At 35.4% G+C, this 23088-nt stretch overlaps 1 protein-coding gene across 2 annotated transcripts in view; it reads right to left on the bottom strand.

Annotated features, from left to right (window-relative positions):
• Positions 1-1309: 1309 nt before the first annotated feature.
• Positions 1310-23088, bottom strand: part of top3b (DNA topoisomerase III beta) — a 37289-nt gene continuing 15510 nt past the window's right edge. The window contains exons 7-19 of one of the 2 annotated variants that reach the window (XR_012406746.1): positions 21013-21169; positions 20291-20404; positions 17808-17898; positions 15105-15259; positions 14316-14421; positions 12610-12756; positions 12276-12449; positions 10074-10202; positions 9114-9263; positions 7718-7818; positions 4694-4895; positions 2780-3399; positions 1310-1559 (exon numbers count right to left, since the gene is read on the bottom strand). Coding sequence is in view for 1 of the 2 variants with exons in the window: in XM_003198603.7 (XP_003198651.2) it covers positions 2921-3399; positions 4694-4895; positions 7718-7818; positions 9114-9263; positions 10074-10202; positions 12276-12449; positions 12610-12756; positions 14316-14421; positions 15105-15259; positions 17808-17898; positions 20291-20404; positions 21013-21169 (2005 nt within the window). In the remaining variant the exon portion in view is untranslated. Of the gene's footprint in view, positions 3400-4693; positions 4896-7717; positions 7819-9113; positions 9264-10073; positions 10203-12275; positions 12450-12609; positions 12757-14315; positions 14422-15104; positions 15260-17807; positions 17899-20290; positions 20405-21012; positions 21170-23088 lie in introns of both variants that reach the window. The other variant, XM_003198603.7, reaches the window with a different exon arrangement.

Consider the following 23088-nt stretch of genomic DNA (forward strand, 5'->3'; position numbering starts at 1 on the left):
TCCTGTTGTGCCGCTGTTTTCCCTCTGCCTCGCTACAATATATATATATATATATATATATATATATATATATATATATATATATATATATATATATATATATGATTTCCTACCCTGTTAAATCATTGTTGATAACTTATGTGAGAATCATTAACATGATCAGTGTCTGCATGGATGAATATCATTAATTATTACCAAAAACATAAAGTAAAATTAAAAGTAAATTGAGCAAATATGTTATTTGAGAAGCGTTTACCAAACTGGTAGCCCTCCACATTAATCGGTACCCAAGAAGTAGCTCTCAGTTTCATAAAGGTTGGTGACTCCTGCAATAGAGAAAATGCTATTCATGCACACAACGTTCACTTACAAGTGAATTGGCACATTTGTTATTTAAGTTAATTTGATGCAGAAACATTATTTTTTACATTTTTATTTATTTAACATTTTATTTATTCATTATTTGCATCATGTGGGAAGTAAAATGTCATAAAATAATATGCTGCAAATGAACATTTTTTCTGACCATTTTCTGTAAACCTTAGAGATGGTTGTGCGTGAAAATCCCAGTAGATCAGCAGTTTCTGAAATACTCAGACCAAGCCCATCTGGCACCAACAACTATGCCACATTCAAAGTCACCTAAATCACCTTTCTTCCCTATTCTGATGCTCGGTTTAAACCGCAGCAGATCGTCTTGACCATGTCTACATGCCTAAATGCATTGATTTGCTGCCATCTGATTGGCTGATTAAAAATTTGAATTAATGAACAGTTGAACAGATGTACCTAATAAAGTGGCCGGTGAGCATGTAATTGGTAGAGACCAGAGTTGTAAAAACAATAGTTACTTTAAGACAACTGATGCATTATATTACATTTGCTACTTTTTCATCTGGGCTTAACTAGATGTTTTTGTAATAATATTTAAAAAAAAGCAAAATTTGACAAACACAAGGCCTTTTTACACCAAAAAAGATGAAATGTGAAGTGAATAAACCCGTCTAATGCAAATATAAATTCATGTCTTAACAGTTGAGTGCTCAAACTAATTGTCAGCAGTGCTGCTTTTCTGGAATGCACAATGTATTTATTTATTTTGACTGTTGAATGCTTGATCCTGATTGGTTGATGAACATTCTAAGGTGTGCATTTTTTCCCAGATAATCGTACAGCTGAAGTTACAGTTCTACATCAGTGTGCTGGAAGATTTCAGTTCTTTCACAGCCTAAAAGTGTCAAAAATCTGATCAAAACTAAACAGAAGGTTTCTTAACACAAGCCACAATATATACATACAAAAGCACAGACACAGTCAAACTAAACGTTTATTGGCATCTTTATGTTTTTAGTTTACATTTAGAGACTCAGATTTGTTCCTAGAAGAGAAGTTAAATGATTAGTTTACCCAAAAATGATAATTTACTCACTATTTACCCTCCCTCAAGTGGTTCCGATCTTTTATGAGTTTCTTTTTTTTCTGTTGAACATTAAAGAAGATATTTTGAAGAATGTTAGAAAACAGTAACAATTGAAACCCATAGTGGAAAAAATATGGATGTCAGTGGTTACAGGATTGGATAAAATTGATTGGACAGCTAGCTCAAATGTGACACTGTTGGGTGCTGTTTTTCAACTTCCTACAGCTTGAAAAAAAAGTTGGGTGGTCAGCGCTCATTGTAAGACGTACACTCAAAAAAAAAAAAAAAAAAAAAAAAAAAAAATATATATATATATATATATATATATATATATATATATATATATATATATATATATATATATATATATCACTAATATATATGTTGTAACATTCAGCTCAAGGAAAAAATGCTTCAATGGACATGCAGCCTAAAGAAAATATTTTGAAAGCATTAGAAAATGGCAACCATAAAAATACTATGATTACCGGTTTCCAACATTATTCAAAATAGCTTTTTCTTGTGTTGAGAACACAAAAGAAAATATTTTGAAGAATGTTAAAAAACAGCAACCATTGACACCCATAAGAAAAGAAAACTCTGTGGATGTCAATGGTTACTGGTTTGCTGCATTTTTCAAAACATCTTGTTTAGTGTCTACCAAAACACAAAAGAAGGTATTTTTAAGAATGTTAGAAAATGGTAACCGTTAACACTCATAGGGAAAAAATACAATAGTCGTTAATGGTTACTGGTTTCCAGCATTTTTTGAAATATCTTCTTTAGTGTTCAGTAGAACACAAAAGTAGAAATTTAAAGAATGTTGGAAAACGGTAACTATTGACACCCATAGAGGGAAAAGTACTATGGGTGTCTAATGGTTACCAGTTTACAACATTTTATAAAATATCTTATTTTGTGTTCAACAGAACCCAAGGTTCAAATAGATCAGTGAAAAAAATACTACGGATATGAATGGTTACTGGTTTCAACATTTTTCGAAATATCTTTTTTTGTGTCCAACAGTCCACGAAAGAATTTATTTTGAAGAATGTTATGAAAATGGTAACCATTGACACCCATAGGGGGAAAAATACTATGGTTACCGGTTTCCAACATTTTTCAAAATATCTTCTTGTGACCAACAGAACACAAAAGAAGATATTTTTGGGAATGTTAAAAAAAAATGGTAACTATTGACACCCATAGGGAAAAAATACAATAGTTGTCAATGGTTACTGGTTTCCAGCATTTTTTGAAATATCTTCTTTAGTGTTCAGTAGAACACAAAAGTAGATATTTAAAAGAATGTTAAAAAACGTTAACCACTAACGCCCATAAGAAAAAAATATTATGTATGTCAATAGTTACCAGTTTCCAACATTCTTCAAAGTATCTTCTTTTGTGTTTAACAGAACCAGATGTGTGAAGTGAAGGGTGAGTAAATGATGGCAGAATCTTCAGTTTTGAGTGAACTACGCTTTTAACAAACAAATCGTCCTATACGAAATACGCTGCCAGGGCTGCCATTTTATCTTTGGGCTTTTTGGGATTTCCTCTCCCCATGGGCCTCCTCCCTCGGCCCTTCCCTCTCCCTCTGCGGGCTCCCCCAGCCCGGTGCATGGGGTGTCGCATGGTGGCGTGTTTCAGCTCCACCAGATCCTGAAATGCAGAATCGCAGAACACGCAGCCAGTGTGTTGTGTCTCCCCATCAGGCAGCGGCGAGCGCGTCTTATTAAAGTCCACGATGACCAGAGAGGCTTCGCAGGAGTCACAGCTGTCCTGGGACACCTGCACTTTATGGGCCTGCTCGAAGAAATGGACCACCACGTTGCATTTGTTGCAGGCCATGCGCCACTTTGGGCCCGAGGTGGGATCAAACACCAATACGCCGGTCTCACATTCAACACACTGACCAATGCCCAGAGAGTTGAGCGAGTGCTGACAGGACGGGTGAGTGCATTCATTACAGCCCATGCCTGACCAGAGACACATAACAAGAGATGATTTGTGTTTTTAAAGTACTCATAAAATGAAATCTAACATATTAATTTTGTCAGCCCACCCCCCTATAAATATATAATATTAGTAGAAAATGTAATTTCTACAAAGCTTATTTCTTTTCTATTCTATGTATTTTATGTATATATGACAAACACCTTTTTTTAATAGCTGTTCAACTTTGGGGTCACCATATCTGTCTATATCTCTCTCCACACACACACACACATGCGCGCACAGCACGCACACACGCACGCACGCACACGCACGCACGCACACACACACACACACACACACACACACACACACACACACACACACACACACACGCACACACACACACGCACACACACACATGCACACACACACACACCCCTCACAAATCTCTCTTTTAAACTCATATTTAATAGGAGCTGAACAATATTATATTTGTGCAAATGCATTAAATTAGTGAGTACTGAAGCCAAATGTGGAGCTTATCTAACAAAATAACTCACAATAACGGTCCAAAAACTAGAACAACTAAATGAATATGTTAAAAAAAATATTAAACACAAGTTTAAAAAAAAGGGAAAAATCAAGTAAAGCAAAAAAGAAAAAAAAATTTAGTTGAAATTTTGTAGGTTGTAAAATATTTTTGCAATATTTTGCTTGAATTTAATTGTATTATCTTTTAATTTCTATTAACTCTATTAAACTATATTTACTGAGAAATGGATAAATATAAGGTGAACTCAAATATGCTGAGCACAAAAAAAAATATATATATATATATATATAGTTTTATATATAAAGCCCCTATAATAAATTATAATATAAATTATTCGCCGCTCTGTTTATTTTTTCCCCAATTTCTGTTTAACGAAGAGAAGATTTCTTTTCATCACATTTTACAGAGCCTTTAAATGTCACTTTTAGCTCTATAGAAGTGTCTTAAAAAATATCTAGTCAAATATTATTAACTGTCATCATGACAAATATACAATAAATCAGTCATTAGAAATCAGTTATTAAAACTATTATGTTAAGAAATGTGCTGAAAAAATCTGCTCTCCATTAAACAGAAATTGTAGAAAACAAACAAACAGGAAACTAATAATTTAGGGGGGCTAATAATTCTCACTTCAACAAATATATATATATATATATATATATATATATATATATATATATATATATAAATATAAAGCCCTTATTACTTTATATAAAAATCTAAATGTTGTTCAAGGCACAATAAAACAATCAAAATAAACGCTTTCTAGTCTCTCTCACCTTTCTTCATGTCTCTGAACGGAGGGTTGCTGAAGCAGTACGGACACACAGGATAACTTTTCCCACGAGAGCCTGAAGTCCAGAGAACCAGCTCAAACTCATCCAGAGGACACTTCAGCTCTTTGTAGAGCTTAATGGCTCCGTTCTGTGGTAAACTGTAGGTCTCGTCACAGTGAGAGCAGTGCAGACGACTGGGTTTAGCCTGAGGAGGATTACGAAAAACAATGATTTACTTTACATTTCTCAAACCTTTAAGACTGAGCAGTAAAAAGTGGTCCGGGGTATTGTTTGGGTCAGTCTTTTATAGTTGTTTTTGCTGTGTTTGTTAGCATGTAAAGTTTGACAGTTCTCATTTCTCAGGTTTTTCAATCATATTATGAATATTCATGTTAATATGAGTAATAATTTTATATCCACATAAATAGAAGGTCGCTGGTTCAAGCCTCAGCCGGGTCAATTGGCATTTCCGTGTGGAGTTTGCATGTTCACCCCATGTTTGTGTGGGTTTCCTCCGGGTGCTCCGGTTTGCCCCACAGTCCAAGGACATGCGCTATAGGTGAATTGGGTAAGCTAAATTGGCCGTAGTGTATGTGTGTGAATGAGAGTGTCTGGTTTCCCAGTGATGGGTTGCAGCTGGAAGAGCATCCGCTGCATAAAATATATGCTGGATAAGTTGACGGTTCATTCCGCTGTGGTGAGCCCTGATAAATAAAGGAACAAAGCCGAAAAGAAAATAAATGATTGAATGAATGATGCATGTTTTAAAGTAGGGCTGCACAATATATTGTTTCACCATCGATATCACAATGTGCGCATCCACAATAGTCACATCGCATGATAGACAATGTTGATTCTTAGGGTGCTTTCACACTTGGTTCATTTGCCTGGACCGTACTCAAGTTTGATTGCCTCCCCTTGCCACCTCCTCGGTTGGTTTGTGTTCACACTGTCTTTTTCCTTCTGACCCCTGGTACGCTTGCGTCATCAAGCGTCTGTTTTGTTTACAGCTGTTGCTAGGTGGCGGTCACGAAAGCAAGCGCCAAAATGGAAAGACTTCCGCATATTGCAGTCATTCTACTTTTATTGAAGCTTTTGGTTTTGGACATACAGAAAGCGACTCGCGTCCATCTGCCACAAAAATTTTATAATCATTCAGAACTGTTTTTGGAGGAGACAAGCAGACATCACTGTGATCACTGTGTTTGCTCTGGCTCAGTCCTGCGCATGTCATAAAGGTACGAAACATGACACACACATACACTAACGAACGTTATGAAAACGATAGTTTGTTGTACAGTTGACGGTTCACTTCTGTTATTTGGTATGATTGGATTCACATCTGAAGTAACCCGTATCCGAGTTCGCATGAACCGGTGTCCACCTCTTTCAGGTGGACTCGGGTACAGTTCACAGGTGCACACCCGAGTTCAGAAGACACGTTTACACTAGCTAAACGTACCGTACTATGACGTCAAACGAACCCGGGTGCGGACCAAAAGTGCCAGTGTGAAAGCACCCTTAATTAAAGTTGACCCGGAGCCAGCAGTTTAACCATAATAGTGTGAAAGTTTAACACTTGTGTTTTTAAACCCTGTGACTAAGCATTTCAAGAGAATTTATAACATTTGGAATAAAAAAGTTCTGATGTTTGGGGGTGTAAGAAAGATTATTTGTATTTCATTATTTATACGACTTTTGCAAAACCAAGTTTCCTCATTCTTACTTAGAATTTTTGTCTTGCTTCTAGTCTAAAATATCTACATTTCAAAGTGTAAATAAGATTATTTTAATTTCCCCATTGACTGATATCGCTATATTTATTGCAGAAAGATTAAATACCGAATTATCATTTTTTTTCCAATATTGTGCAGCCTTATTTTAAAGGCAAATGTACTGAACGTCAGGCTAGGATGGAGAAAATTAGCACTCATGCAAGCAGTGGACATTGTAGCCCATTAGACAAGAACATCAGACCAATAGCCTGAGTGCTGAGTTGCATTGATAATTAATTTATCCATTTAGGTAAAAAGCATCCACGCTGAAGGTCATTTTCAGGTGCGCAAGTACAGGTGGAGGGAACAAGAGATAAAAGTCTGACTAAAAGCCAAAAATGCAGATGTAATCCACGTCATTTACAGAAATGTGACCCTACCGATGCTAATTAGGATCAAAGTTATTGTATAAATGTAGATGCTTATTCATACTCATCAATGACTCATCAAAACATTTGGCTGGTTTTCTCATTGTTAATAATCAACATCAAATTATTATGGAATAAAATACAGAGGTCAAAATTTTAGGGTCAGTAAGTTTTATTTTAAAAATAACTATTTATTTAGTAAGAATGTAGTTTATTCATTAAAAGTGACAGAAATGAGATTTATAATGTTAATAAATATATACATATCAAATGTAATTTGTAACTTTCTATTTATGAAGGTATAAAGAAAATATAATGATGTCAATAATTGTAATACTAAAAGTATGCATTTTTACAAAAATATTAGGCAACACAAATGATTTTCACCATGAAGTTTCTTTCTTCTGTTTAACACACAAAAAAGAAATTCTGAAGAATGTTTTGAATAAACATCTTCTTTTGTATTCAAGAGAACAAAAAATCACTGGAAACAAATAACTGGAAACAACTATTCCATCCATACACTCACATTCACTCATTCAGTACGGTCAATTTAGGTCATCCAATTCACCTATAGCGCACGTCTTTGGACTGTGGGGGAAACCGGAGCACCTGCAGGAAACCCACACTAACACGGGGAGAACACGCAAACTGCACACAAAAATACCAACTGGCCCAGCCGGGACTCGAACCAGCGACCTTCTTGCTGCGAGGCGACAGTGCTAACCACTGAGCCACAGTGTCGCCCCGAAATTTGTAACTGATAAACATTATACGCTACCACATCCTTTTAAAAATACAGTAATATTGTAATAATGATATAAAGTAACATTGACTGATAAAGAAAGCCTGCGTTTATAGAGGTTTAGAGCAATATGACAGACCTGGATGTACTTCATGAAGCGATGGCACTTGCCGCAGCGAGAAAGAGGTTTTCCAGTAGCGGCGATTGGGGAGAAGGACACCTCCATCAGCTCATCCATACCTGTTCAAACATTTACAATAGCTTACTAAACAAAATTAATGACACATTAATGGCAACACAATCTCACAGCAAATCGTAACTTTTTGATTTAGTGGCTAATTCGTTTGAATCTCATTCATACACTTTAGTACGATTTGCTTATCCTCAATGACAGTAACTTGGGTTTAAGGGCGGGGTTTGTAGCCAAGCCTCCTTTTTAAAATCGTACACTTTTGTACAACTGAACTCACATGAATTCGTACGAATTAATCATTAAACTGACAAAATGTAAAATAGTTACGTCTCCTCATAAGATCAGGCTGATTAATGAATGATTACTGCTTAAAGTCTCTGCTGACAATTGTATACTGCAAAGGTGGAACAAAAGTACATCTGAAGTGATATTCTGCTCATTGAAAAAAAGCTAACATTTTTATATTTAGATTTTCTGCTAAAGTATATAAGTAAATAAAAATAGAAAGTAATAAGTTAAAATAATTGCGTTAAAATAAATGATCTGCTAGTGATGCAAGTTATTTTCAGTCTGAAATAATAATGTTTTACTTACCCCTTTAGTAAATTATTTTGCTTGTTTTAAAGAAAAACTCACTTAATATTGACAACAACATTTTTTACTTGTTTAAAAAATGCTTCTTGATTTAAGAATTTAGAGATATTTGGATTAGAAGACAAATAATTTTTTTGTGACGTTTTTTTGTGAAGTTTCTATCTGATCATTCTACATTTGACTTAAATATTCTACAAAAAATAACTTTATAAAGGTACAGTTGAAGTCAAAATGAATCGGATTTCAAATATTTCCCAAATGATGTTTAACAGAGCAAGGAATTTTTCACAGTATTTCCGATAATATATTTTTTTTTCTGGAGTAAGTCTTATTTATTTTATTTTGGCTAGAATAAAAGCAGCTTTTAATTTTTATTATTTAATTTATCTTTTAATATTAATAGCCTCCTTAAGCAATATATTTATCAATAGTTGACAGAACAGACCACCATTATACAATAAGTTACCTAATTACCCTAACTTGCCTAATTAACCTAGTTAAGCCTTTAAACTGCACTTTAAGCTGAATACTAGTATCTTGAGAGATCTAGTAAAATATTATTTTCTGTCATCATGGCAAAGATAAAATAAATCAGTTATTAAAAATGAGTTATTAAAACTATTATGTTTAGAAATGTGTTGAAAAAAATCTCCTCTTCGTTAAACAGAAATTAGGGAAAAAATATACAGGGGGGCTAATGACTCAGGAGGGCCAATAATTCTGACCTAAACTGTTTGTGGTACTTTACCTGCGATTGAGTCCACAAAGTAGTGAAACTTCCTCTTGAAGATGTCCAGTGTGTGCTGTAAGACCTGCTGGAAGTTTGCTTTTCCTAAAGCTATCAGGGTCAGCTGCTTTTCAACAGCGCTACGGATTGTGGGCAGAACAAGATCTGCATCTAAAACACACACACAGATGAGCAAAAATGAGAAAAGATTAGCTTGTACTAGGGTTGTCGCTGTACTGGAATTCGATACCAATTGATAATGAAGTTTTAAAAACATCCCGCTAACTTTTGAGCATGTTCTTAAACAGCAATTTAAAGCCGCGATTTGTCAGCTTATAAACACACCAGCTGATCGATGTGACTTTGAAATGCTCCAGTGTCCCAGCATCTGCGCTCACACTCAGTAAACAGCAGTAAGTTTGGTGAACTGATGACCTTCATGGCCAATCACAGTCATTTCTGTTGAGCAAGTGAACACAATGGCAAATCAGCAGTGTTTAAGAACGAGCTCAACAGCGCTCAAATATTAGCCGGAAATGGACGTTTTAAAGATTTCAGTATCGACTGGTACTGATTCCCAATATCGTGACAACCCAAGCATGTACATATTTATTTAGCCCACTTACTGTACACATATCTTCACCTTGGAATTATAAAGGTTCTCTCTGCATTCTGAATGATTTTGAGACATTGAGCTTTAAAGTTTAAACAGTATGTGTTTAACATTTGTTTTTTAAATTAAAAGTCTTAAAATGTAAATAACTTATAAAAAAATCCCATAAAGTAAACAAATTGTTATTTAATAAGAATATGTTAATAACTCAATTTTGACAAAAATGTCATATAGAACCTTATAATTCTAAGGTGATGATATTACAGATTCAGTTCAGCAAAGGCTAGAATTGCAACTACTAAGCTGCGTAGCTTGCAGACACTACAACAAATTAATAAAATGCTTGCGTTTCCAATGTTTGCTCTTACCAATCTTATAGTAACCGTGAACCAGAACTATCCCCAGGTTGGTGGGTTTGAGTTTGCGTCCACTTTCAACCGTCACATAGTTCCTCTGGCAGATGTTGTTTATGTGGACGGGGATGCTGGCATCAGTGCCTGGAGAAGAAACATTAGAAGCAGTCCATAAATTATCTTATTTTAAAATATCTTATAAGTATATTCTATATTCTATAAATAAAAGGGATTTTTATGAATGTGACATGTGGCCGTTCACTTGGTTTGCTAAACTTGATGGGGCCCTCAGGTCTAAAACGTTTGCCCACCACTGCTCTATGCTTATAGAGATGTCACTTGCTCCATAGTGATGTCACTTCCTCTGACGGGAAACTCTGGATTTGAGATGCCATTATTCTCTCTCAATTTATTCATTCATTCATTTTCTTTTCGACTTAGTTCCTTTATTAACCTAAGGTGGCCACAGCGGAATGAACCGGCAACTTATCCAGCATATGTTTTACGCAGCGGATGCTCTTCCAGTCATAACCCATTTCTGGGAAATCTCTTTGAATTATTTCTACAAAATGTTTTGGATACACAAATAAATCTTAAATTAGTTTTTTGTTATATCTGCTATAGTAAAATTACCCAGAATTTCTCATTTAGTTAAAAAAAATAAAATAAAAATGAGCTATCTGGTGCAAAGTTAGCATCTTGAGCTAAAGCACAACATGGTGGAAAATGTCAACTCTATTACGGTCAGCTTTATTAATAGTTCAAAAACTTTAACAAGACGTTATACAACAAATAGTCCCAGAATCAAACGTTCCCCATCCCATATAAGCATTTTGCATTTCTTTACATTTCTATCAGATTCAGATTACTGTAAATCATTCATTAGTTGTAAATAGGGATGTAACGGTATCAGAATTTCACGGTACGATAAAACCTCGGTATGAATGGCACGGTACGGTATTTATTGAATAATTTACAGGAAAAACAAAACTAATGAAAAGACTCGAAAAAAGTGCCAAAAGTGCTTATTTACCTTAGCACTGAACATATCAATGACATACAAATTAGCCATCCATCTGTAAATTTCAAAACAGGAACTTCAATTTTTCAATTTTAATAACAAAAAACTATTAAACATATAAAAAAAAAATAAAGTTTCAATTTAGTATTGTTGAAAACTCATCACATTCAACATTTAATCACTCACTCACTTAGATAGAGATGGGTTTTTTAAGGAAAATGATCATATAACTATAATCTGGTAAAAGCTGGGATCTCTGGGCATGTCCCCAGCAACAGAAAAAAACCCCTCTCATTTGGGACTAAGGTTTCTGGGACAGAGAAATATGATTTAGCCAAGGTTGACAGCAGTGGGTAATATTGTGCATTGTCTTTCCAACCACTTTAGAGGACAAGCCATGATTGAGATAGAGGTCTCTTTGCGGTACAAGTCAATGTCTGCATCAATCTAACAAGTGTGCTGTGTTCTGCAGTCCCCATGACTGTTTTTAGTCATATTCCCCGACTTATATTTCACCAAAGTCTGGCAGTGCCTGCATACTGTTTTTTTCTTTGTCTGTCACCTTTTCCCCTTTTTCATATCTTTTTATAAAGAAACCGAAATGCTTCCACACATCCGATTTAAAACCGGCTTTAGGTTCGATCATTTCCAGCTCTTTTTCTTCCCCGCTACTAGCAGCACACTCCATTTCCGCATTACTGGATCTGTAGTGACAACAGACCGCAAAGGATGATGGCCACGCCTAGGCTGATGGGAATTGTAGTTTCCGCTACCTCCCGTTCGCTTCTTTTGCCTAAGCAAACTTATCTCAGAACTATAGTTATATTGAGTCATGCACCTACGGTAATATTGAAAAAAATTACTATTGCGGTATGACGGTATTAACAATATTGTTACATCCCTAGTTGTAAATCATTCAAGTATAGGTGACAATGAATGGAAAAATCCTTGTACCCTCAATTCTGGAATGAGTCAAATAACTGTGATGCGAATACTGTGATACTGTAATTAAATTTGCAGTGTTTAAGAAACAACTATGATGTTCGTTTGGCATAAACAGACCAAGATGATGTGAAATACTAATATCAGAAGTGCATATTGGATAAATGTGCGGCTTCACATGTCTAAATTAGTTCTCTTCTTGTGAACTTGTTGCCAAGACGATCGGTTTCAGATGTGCGCATGAATGGTCATACCGATGCCGTGTTTCTCCATGAGTGTGATGAGTTCGGCTTCAGTCAGGTAATCCGGGGGATTGGTCTGTTTCTCCAGCAGTTTAATCTCGTCCACAGTAAACATGTCTCCTCGCTCACACACCGGCAAGGCCTCCTCCTGCGCAATACCCTGCCAGGGCATCACCTCCGTGTAACCTGAGAGAAATAATAAAGGTATAGTTCAAGCAAAAATGAACATTTCCTTATTATTTACTCACACCCAAGTGGTTCTTTCAATAAGTGTGGGAAGCCTGCACAGGGTCTCCACTGGAATATGTTTTTAAAATAAGGAAAGACAAAAAAAAAATGCACAGACCAGCAGAGATGAGCGTCTTCCCGCTGCATGTGAAGCCCTCTGTGGCGATGCTGAAGGAAATGGTGGTCTGCAGGTATTTGCAGTCGGGGCTCACCGTCGCTATGAAGTGCCGTGTGATGTAATCATACAGACGCCAGCCATCACTGCCTGCACAGACATAAAGACAGATGTGTTTTACAGCTCTGTTGTTTTATAGATCTTATTATAATGGAGTTCAGATCAGAAAAGGTTTGATTCTCCTGCTAGACACGTTGTCAAAAGCAGCTTTAAAGGTTCAGGACAGCCTGCAGTACTTTTTTGAGATTTTAACAGTTTTGTGTGTGTTGAGCATCAGTTAAGACGATGTTGGCACCTGTTAGCTTTAATTATGATGAAAACTGTATAATTTGGAGCTTTTGTCAGATAATTTCTTCTTCCAGGTTTAAAATCATTTTTGGGGCGGGGTCAAAATGGTGACGTAGTGCAAAACTGCAAGTGAAGTGATGACATGTCGATTTCTCCTTATTATTTATAGCAGAGCTTTCTTATCCAATGAGAAGACCCAGCTTGTTAATTATTCATGAGAGCATGTGCTTTTCGAAGGCAAGGCAGACCTGCCAAGCTGTGAGACCCAATGTCTGGGTGAGAATGTGTTAATGCACAGAACAGGACGTATGTGTTTGCTTCCATGATTCACAGGGTTTGTTGCATGTTTTTCCCCGAGATGCTGACAGGGCCGATACAGTAAAGCTGTTGGTTTGCAGCAAGCATTTTTGTCGGGAGAGCAGTACGAGAAAAGGAGAATGGCGAACTTTGACTTATATCAGTTGTGTTCGTTACCATTCAGACACATCGCTATCTGTGCTGCTGTGTTCACCTATGTTAAAAATCATACAGATTACCGGCAGGGTTAATAGTTGGTATAAATAGTGTCTGCATTCAGAACCGGGGATTCAGGAGAAGTTCTCCTCATTTATAATGTTTATATAAACAAATTGTGGTAATGTGTATATGAAATTATGAACAACATATGTAGCAGGGCATTAAATTACTGTTTATTTCTCTGTTTTGTCTCCCATCCAGGTAATGACCAGGCTCAGCTTTGCTTAGCTTCAGTGAGTAACCGGTCTTGGGCTGCAGTATGATATGGCTGTGGCTATTTGTTAGCATCCGCTACTCAAGCCGTTTGATATTGTAGTGGAAAACTATAATTTCTAGGGATCTTCAAAAAAGAACAGCATTTAGTATTTTGCAAAGTTATAAATGGCACTTTTAATTAGTTTATTGTGGTAATTTAAATAGCTGAATAAACTGCATTAAATGTTGGAGTTTAAAAAAAAAGTAGTAATTGTATTAATAAATGCTGACCCCAGTTTTTTAACCTTGACGTACAGACTGTATGTTACAAGTTTCACTAGATTAAAAACAGATGAATAAATATAAAATTAAGTCTATATTTCTCCCCCTTTCATTCAGTATTTCAAAACTGAATCATGAACGTTGTCCTGAAATGTACAGCAGTCAACATTTGAAGTGGATGATCATCTTTCATCAAAGCTGTACTAAAATATTAAACAACACCCGTTCTTGTACAAGGACAATTTGATTCACTTCAAAAGTTGACTACTGTATATTAAATCATATTGACCTTGGTGTGCTCCTTAATATTTCTCAACCTTTCAATAACAGAAGTGTAAATATGAAATGAGGAAGTCTGACAGTCGCACCCAGTTCACTCTCAGAAGCGGCTCTCATTGGAGTGATTGGCGGGTGGTCTCCAGCATCTGCTCCTTTCCTAGGCCTGTTTATTCCCTCAGAGAGCAGTGCTTTTACCTGCGAACAAAAACACACACAGAAACAATTTTCAGAAGATTAATCACGTCACAAAAATGACATTAAAGGATTAAACACTAAATAATAGATCAAACAGAATAGAATAAAAAAACTAAACAAAATATTATATAATATAATATAATAAACATGTAAACAATATTATAAAAGATATAATGTAATAAAAAATGTCATATAAAACAATAAATAAACTATACTTAAAAAACAAACAGATAATACAATAATATTATTTAAAAAAATACAATAACATTAACTCATTTTAGTTTATTTAAATTATAATACTAAATAGAGGGATAAAAACAAGAAAATGGCAAGGATGCATCTTTCTGTTCCCAAAATCATTTACAAATTGCAATTATAAAGTCCTCTTAATGTGTAAAACTCTTTTAGAGTGTACATCTGCATGCAACAGGAAAACATGAAAGACACCAACCAGCAGCAAACTGGCTGAAATTATCCAGAATTTATCAGCCAATCATGTATTTTCTTATTTTCATTTGTTATTTAATCTCCACTGATAGCACTAAGCAGCCAAAACCAATATCACCACCTATATATTGTGCAACACTAAAACCAATCCCTTATTTACACCATGAGTTTTTAACTGACACAAGACAATGGGTATAAAGAAAATAAAAAAATAATTAAAAGACAATATCGCTCACCGTTTCACCCCAGAAGGTGCTGTTGGCCTGCTGTTTGAGGGTGCCCTTCAGGTCGAAGTTTTCAGGATAATGTGTGGTCTCTGTGCGAGGGTAGCTGATGTAACCCTGTGTGTAGAGACGCTCAGCTATCTGCATGGTATGCTGGGGACCCATTCCTAAAAAATACACAGACCAAATTGTATATTCATTAGCAATGAAATGCCCTTTTAAAAACTGTACCACAATAAATATTGAGCAGCACGAGTAATAATAAAAACCACATTAGAGTTTCAGTAAGAACCAACAAAGGTTGTTCTCAAGCTTCAAGCAAGTATGATTGATCAGCTTAAATTAAATCGGTTCACCATATACAGTGGGGGAAAGAGTACTGAAAAGTCATACTCGAGTAAAAGTACCATTGCTCGCCCAAAAATGTAGTGCAAGTAGAATAAAAGTATCTGTTGTAAATATTACTCAAAGTAGGAGTAAAAAGTAGACCTTTCAGAAGTACTCAAGAGTAGTGAGTATTACGCTGTGAAAAGCTGATGCATTTACATGCAGTTTGTGCACCGATGTGTTAACGTAACATTCTGTAGTGTATTTAGTTATTGTTTAAGGCCATTTGGAGATTTCAGTCATCATATCATAAACATCCTTTATCTTTATCATCAGTGACATGCAGTCTAAACAGTCTCGGTGTTATTGCATGTAAAGATTTTAGACATCTTGGACACTTTTTATGATTCCACACAGTTTGCTGCACAGTTTGATGTTACTTTCTATGTGCCATTTGATTGGATAGGAATCACAGGACTGATATTTCTACACAGCCAATCCCCATAGACAAGAAAAAATAAAGTAGTGACTGCAGTTTGAAGGAAAAAACTGAAGTAAAAATACAGATACAGCACAAAAAAATTTACTCAAGGGAAAAGTAAAAATACACATTTTTAAAACCTCTCAGTAAATTACAGTTTAGGAGGAAAAACTACTGTTTTACAGTCATTTGAGTATTTGTGATTCATTAATTTACAACACTGACAATACACAGATATTGTGTTTCCTCTGAAAACTAGGATACAACCTTCAAATTCATATGGATTTTTTAATACCTTTATAAAGTCCCAAAATTAAAATAAGGTTGTTTTTAGATGTTAGTATCAGTATGTTTGTTTTAAAGTTATCTACAAGCTAGTGTGCTGCAAAGCAGTGATGAAATTCATATTTAGAAAATATAAAAATCCAAAGCTTGCAGTGTCATCTCCACTAAATGGATCAATTTGTTTGTCAGCTCATACTTCAGTTTCTCATCAAATCTTCTGACCAATCAAATGCTCTCCAGTATCTGACATGCATCGCCCCCCTTTCAAGAGGCTTCTTGTTTGATATTCATTTGATGTGCATGAGCTCAACCACTTACAGGTAGAGCTGTGATAATAACAAAATGCTATTGGCTGTTTTCAAAAAGGAGTTGTTATATGTCCTGCCCAGTCTTCATGTTTCAGTTGGGATTATGTCCAAAGCTGCACTGCATTGGTTACCGGTTGAAGCTCGGATCAAATCACTGATGCTTGCTTACAGGACAGCCACTGGCGCTGCACCCTCTTACCTCCACCTGCTCCTGAAAGTCTACATCTCCTCTAGGAGCCTCCTGTCAGGGAGCGCTGGGCACTGAGCACTGCCTTGTGATGTCATGGCAGAGAGGTTATAAGTCACTTTCCAAAACATTTTCATTCAATGTTCCCTGCTGGTGGAATGATCTTCCCATTCCCACTGCGGATACACTTGTAACCTTCAAACGACAATTAAAAACCTATCTCTTCCGAGAGCACCTTTACCCTGGTAAATTAAACCAAAACAATAGCAATACTCCTACTCTAGCACTGAATTCTCTAAGCACAAACAAGTGACTTTGAATAACTAGCACTTGTGTGTATTGCCGCCTCTTGTTGAATCGCTGAATACCTCCTCAATTGTAAGTCGCTTTGGGCAAAAGCATCTGCTAAATGACTAAATGTAAATGTAAAATGTGAATGAGTAAAAAAGGCACAGTTCAAAGCACTTCATGAGACCTTTAATGTTTCAATGGACTTGCAATGGAGGAATAGAAACGCAGAAATTATTACATTTTAAAAATATCATGATGAAATATCAAGGTGAGAAAACAAAGGCAGAATCTTTCATTTTTGTGGAAAATAACCCTTTAAGCTGTATTTATAAAGCATTTTTTCACCATTTCTTTTGGTTTTCTGATTTGTGAAATGACTTAAAAGGTCTCATGAAATTAAAATAAAGTTTTTTAGATGTTAGTATCAGTTTTATTAGTTTTTAGGATATCTATAAGCTAGTGCGCTCCAAAACAGTGACAAAATTCACATTTAGAAGATCTAAAACTGATAAAAACATGTAAAGCTTGCAGTTTGTCACTTTTTTCTAAATGGGTGAACGGTTTTATTCAGGTCACCTCATACTTTACACCTTGACCAATCACATGCTCTCTAGTATGAGACATGCCCCTGCCCCCTTCAAAAAGCTTCTCATTTGGTTTTCACTTGATGCATCTGAGCTCAACCACTCTCACTGGCGGAGCGAGGATAAAACAAAACACTATTGGCTGCTTTTAATAAAGGGGAGCAGCTTTGAGATTATGTCAAACATCAAATAAAAATCCACATTTTAAAGCACTTTACGGGACCTTTAAATATCAGAAGAAAAGCTGCTCACCCAAAGCAGAGCTGGCCACTCTTAACATCTCCACTGTGTTCAGTGCAAGAGGTCTCTGCTTGGCTTTCTCTTTCTTAGTCACCGAGTCAACCTGCATGGAAAGATTCATACAATTACAATTCTTGAACACATTTACAATACACTTATAACTAAAAATCAGCTTACTGAAATAACCTGCTCACCTAGTTTATATGCAAACCTATACCTCAACAATGCAAGTCATGTGTTTACAAGATATCAACAAATCAGTTTTTGTCCTGTAGTTACTTTAAAACTTTATGATTACTGTCACGTTAAATGAATCATTAAAAACTGAATAAATAAGTAAATAAATAATATTATTACAGAAAAAAATAAATAGTAATAAAGTTCATTTAATTCCTTTTTAAATATTTCCAAAGTGATGTTTAACCATCAAACCACCAATGACTATATGATACACAAGACGTGTCACTCGTATAGTCTTAAATAGGGAAAAGTGTAACGTCAGTATGGCGAATGAAGCCCCGCCTTCTAGTACAGGAGCCAATCAGTGATCGCTATAGACTGCGGATTCTCTGGGGGAGGAGCTCAGACCAGACTTGAGTGTCTGCAAATTGTGTTTGATTCGTATGTTTAAAATTGAAACTAAAGAGACAGTTGTTGTGTAATTCTATTGGTGACTCTATATGAAATTTAATCGTAAGCTTGGCACACAGTTTTGGAGAATTTGATGTTCCCCATTCAAACAGAAGGGCCAAGAGCATTTCAAAGATGGCACCGGGTGAAATGGCTTGCCTTACAGGAACTTTAGTTTAAGAGACCAAGGACATTTTTCCAATTATATTTTTTGTCTAGAGAAAGTCTTTTTTATTTGTTTGGTTGGAATACATATATATTTTTTTAACTGCTAAGGTCAATATTATTAGCCTCATTAAGAAATTATATTTTTTCAATAGGGTATACGCAGAGCTAGAGTTTTTCCCCTACAGATAAACTGCCGGTGAGCGCTTAATGTGACTTTTTTCAATTTTATACAGTTCCTTTTACAGCATCGATGTTGTAATGCAATTCAAATGTAATCAGTTAAACAGACTTAAGCATTCATTAGGTGTTCAAGTGTAAAACAAGATTAAAAGCAGCTTAAAAGCAAGCAATGAAAATACTGGAGTAAAATAAATGTTTATATTTTAAACTCAATCGGAGACCCACTTGATATCGTATATCAATCAGGCAGTGAAGATCAGTGATCCTTAAATAATAATAATAATAATAATAATAATTCTTTACATTTATATAGCGCTTTTCTGGTTACTCAAAGCGCTTTACACATTGGGGGGAATCTCTTCATCCACCACCAGTGTGCAGCATCCATCTGGATGATACGACAGCAGCCATATTGCGCCAGACCGCACACCATATAGTAATAAAACTAATAATCATATGGGGATGGTTAGGAGGCCATGATGCCAGAGGTAAACCCCTACTCTTTTTCGAAGGACATTCTAGGATTTTTAACGACCACAGAGAGTCGACCCCTGGGTGTAATGTCTTATCCGAAAGACGGGCAACCATGTGAGAGTTGCAGTGAGGTAGCTGCCGGCAAAAAAAGGAAAAAAAAGACCTTAAACGTGACGATTTTGAAATGGCATACAGTTCACCAGAAGAGCTTTAACTGGGTTACTGAAAATTAAAAGTCCTTCAGCATATACCCCTATTGGCAACAGAACAAACCACTGTTGTTCAATGACTAGCCTAATTAATCTTACTTGCCTAGTTAACCTAATTAACCTAGTTAAACTTTTATAAATGGCACTTTAAGCTTAAAACTAGAAGAATAGTTCTGTGTGCACATAAAACTAAAATAGTGACTTTACTTAACCATTTCTACTCCTTAGAGTCAGTATATTGCGCATGTTCTCCAGCACCATGCAGTGACGATTACCCACTAACTTCCTCTGCTTAAAACAAGACACAGATGCATCTAAGGTTATACATCAGAGGCACAACCAAGCATAATACGTAAAGGCGCACCCTATACTGACACTGAGGAGAAGTAGTGAATAATAGAACTGTTAAAATAAGTCATCATTTATTTTTTATGAGCGAAAAGCATTTCCAAACTTTTCTGGAATTTGAAGGAGCTGATAACCTTACTGTCTATGAAGAGAGCTCTCAGATTTCATCTAAATTATCGTTGATTGTGTTCAGAAGATGAACGATGGTCTCAGCCGATTGGAACGACATGAGGGTGAGTAATTAATAACAGTATTATGATATAGGGGTAAACTAAGCCTTTAATGGATTTACATGCTGGGATAAATTAGACATACGGGACATTAAAAAAATCTAGCTATGATAATCAGTTTATGCCTAAACTGGGTATGAACTTACTGTGATAAAGAAAAATGGGCTTACGCATTTACATTTCCACATTCATTTTGGCTTATTAACCCTAATAAAATAAAATTAATTAATGAAATAATGGAGACACAAATACATACTCTAGCCTCCTTGGCAGTCTTTGCCATGTTAACAAACATCTGACCAATATCTCGGTCAAAAACTCGCACACGGTCCCAGTCCAAGGTGAGCGGACTGTCCTTCCCTTTAAAAACCTGTTGGCGACAAAAAATTTAAGTAATAAAAAAATGTACATGCAACAATACAAGTATGCATTGCTGTATGAACAGCTGAAGTCAAAATGATAAGCCCATGCACCTGTGAATTTTTCTTTCAATTATTTCCTAAATGAAGTTTAACAGAGCAAGGCATCTTTCAAAGTATCTCCTATAATATTTTTTCTTCTGGAGTAAATCTTATTGTTTTATTTTGGATAGAATAAAAGCAGTTTTACAAACCATATTATGGTCAATATTATTGGCCCGCTTAAGCAATATATATATTTTTTTTTTATTGTTTACAACAAACCACCCTAACTTGCCTAATTAACCAATTTAAGCATTTAAATTTCACTTTAAGCTGAATACTAGTATCTGGAAAAATATCAAGTAAAATATTATGTACTGTCATCCTGGCTAAGATAAAATAAATTATTAGAAATGATTAGATTATTAGAAATTAGTTATTACAACTACTATGTTTAGAAATGTGTTGAAAAAAATCTTCTTTACATTAAACAGGAATTGGGGAAATAAATGTACATGTGGGCTAATAATTCTTACTTCAGCTGTATAATAAATATTATGTCAACAAAATTTGCAACCTTTGCTTGTACGACCCAATAAGCTTCAGGTTTGAAGGACTGGATCTTGTCATGCCTTTCGACACAAAAGCCCAATGTGGGAGTCTGACAGGGGCCAAATGAGATCAAGGAAGAGTCCAAATTCCCATATTTCCCCTGGAAGTATTTAGTCTGGAAACTAAAACCAAAGACAAGGATTAGAAGTCATAAACAACTCAGTAAATTAGAAGAAAATTAAGAGCAACGTACTATAGTTTACAAGTTTGAGGCCAGTAAAACTTCTTTAAACAAGGATCCATTGAATTGATTAGAAAATCGTTAATATGAACCTATAAAAGAAGCTCTTAAAGAGATATTTCACAAAAAAATAAAAAAATCAGGAGTTTATCAGAAAATACACTCAATGAACCAGAAAATGCAGGTTAGAGCAATTATTTTAGTCAAGTTGTTTATGTGAAAGACAGCTGAATAATTTTGGGAATATTGTTCTTCTAGAAAGCACTTTGGTAATGGTGTTATTTTTCAGCATGATAATGATTCCAAGCAAACTACAAATGAAAAAGTGAAATCATAATGAAACACAGACCGTCATGAACTGGCCTCCACAGAGGGCCAGACCTGAATATTATAGAGCCAGATTCAACTGGATAGAAAAAGAGATGTGACAGACTATGGGCCCTATCATACACCCGGCGCAGTGTGGCGCAAGACGCGGCGCAATAGTCTTTTGGTAGTTTCAGCTTTGCGCAAGAGTCGTTTTGAGGCGTTGTGCTACTCTGTTTAAATAGCAAATGCATTAGCGCTCATGTGTGCGCCCATAGGCATTCTGGTCTAAAAAGGAAGGCGTTCTGAGGTGGACTGCTGGCGCGTCGCTATTTTGAGAAACTATAAAAGATTTTTCATTAGACCAAAACAAACCCGGTCTAAACTCCGGCGCAGAGTTGCGTCTCGCTTACGCACTGCTTAATACGCACAAGAGAGCAATAGGCAAATATCTTTACATATTAAAAAAATTAAATATTAAGGATATGTATAGGATATTGAAAGAATAGATATAGAATATAAATATAAAGGATTAAAATATTACAAAACATATTATTTTCTAGCCTACATAAATATGAAAAATCACTGCTTTTATGTCTTCTTCATCTCGGGAGGCTTTTTCAGTTCATTCATAACAATTTGCTTTTGTATAATGTTATTATTATTAGCAGTATATATTTATTATATATTTTCCTGTCCGTAAATTAGCAAAAATGGTTCTGACACGCCCTGAAATTTTGCGCCCTGCGTTTTGCGCTCTGCGCATGGACCGTCAAAATAGAGCCCTAAATGTTCAGAAAAGATATGCAACGCCTTGAAAGAAGACTGATGTTAACTCGCACATAATTTCAGAAAATTGTTCAAGTTGTGCTTGGTGTCAAGGGAATTCTCAATAAACACAGACTTTTTTGCTGTAAGAAGTAAATTTGTTCTGTAAATTGTGTTCTTTTTCAAACATTTTTTTACATTTATGCCTCTTGCATTTAAAAGGACAGTTCAACCAAACATTCAGTTGTATTCTAAAAAATCTTTAACCATTGACTTCCATAGTAGGAAAAACAAATACTATAAAAGTCAATGGTTACAGGTTTCCAACATTCTTCAAAATATTTTTTTTGTGTTCAACTGAAAAAAAGAAACTCAAAAAGGAATTTAACTTGGAAATGGGGAGTGAATTATAGCATTTCTTTTTTGGATGATAGCAATTCATTATTGGATGAACTATCCCTTTAAAATAAGTTGAACACAATGCGTATCGTAACCTTATGTATCAAAACAGAAAAAGCTTATTTGAACAAATCAGACCTGTAAAGTGTTATTTCTTTTAAAAGCTGACAATGATAAATAATGACATTATTTTCAATTTTGCGTGCACTATCCCAGAAAGACAAAAATATGGATAATTATATGCAGTACTGTGCAAAAGTCTCACGACGCTAAAAATGACGGCAGCCCAAGACTTTAGAACAGTGTACGTACAACTTGTTATGCAAAAAAGATTGCTTTACAATAATAATAGTTGAAGAGAATACTACAATAATGGTTTAAAAAAGC

This window comes from Danio rerio, chromosome 5 (assembly GCF_049306965.1).
Source record: "Danio rerio strain Tuebingen ecotype United States chromosome 5, GRCz12tu, whole genome shotgun sequence".
In the NCBI taxonomy this organism is placed as follows: Eukaryota; Metazoa; Chordata; class Actinopteri; order Cypriniformes; family Danionidae; genus Danio; species Danio rerio.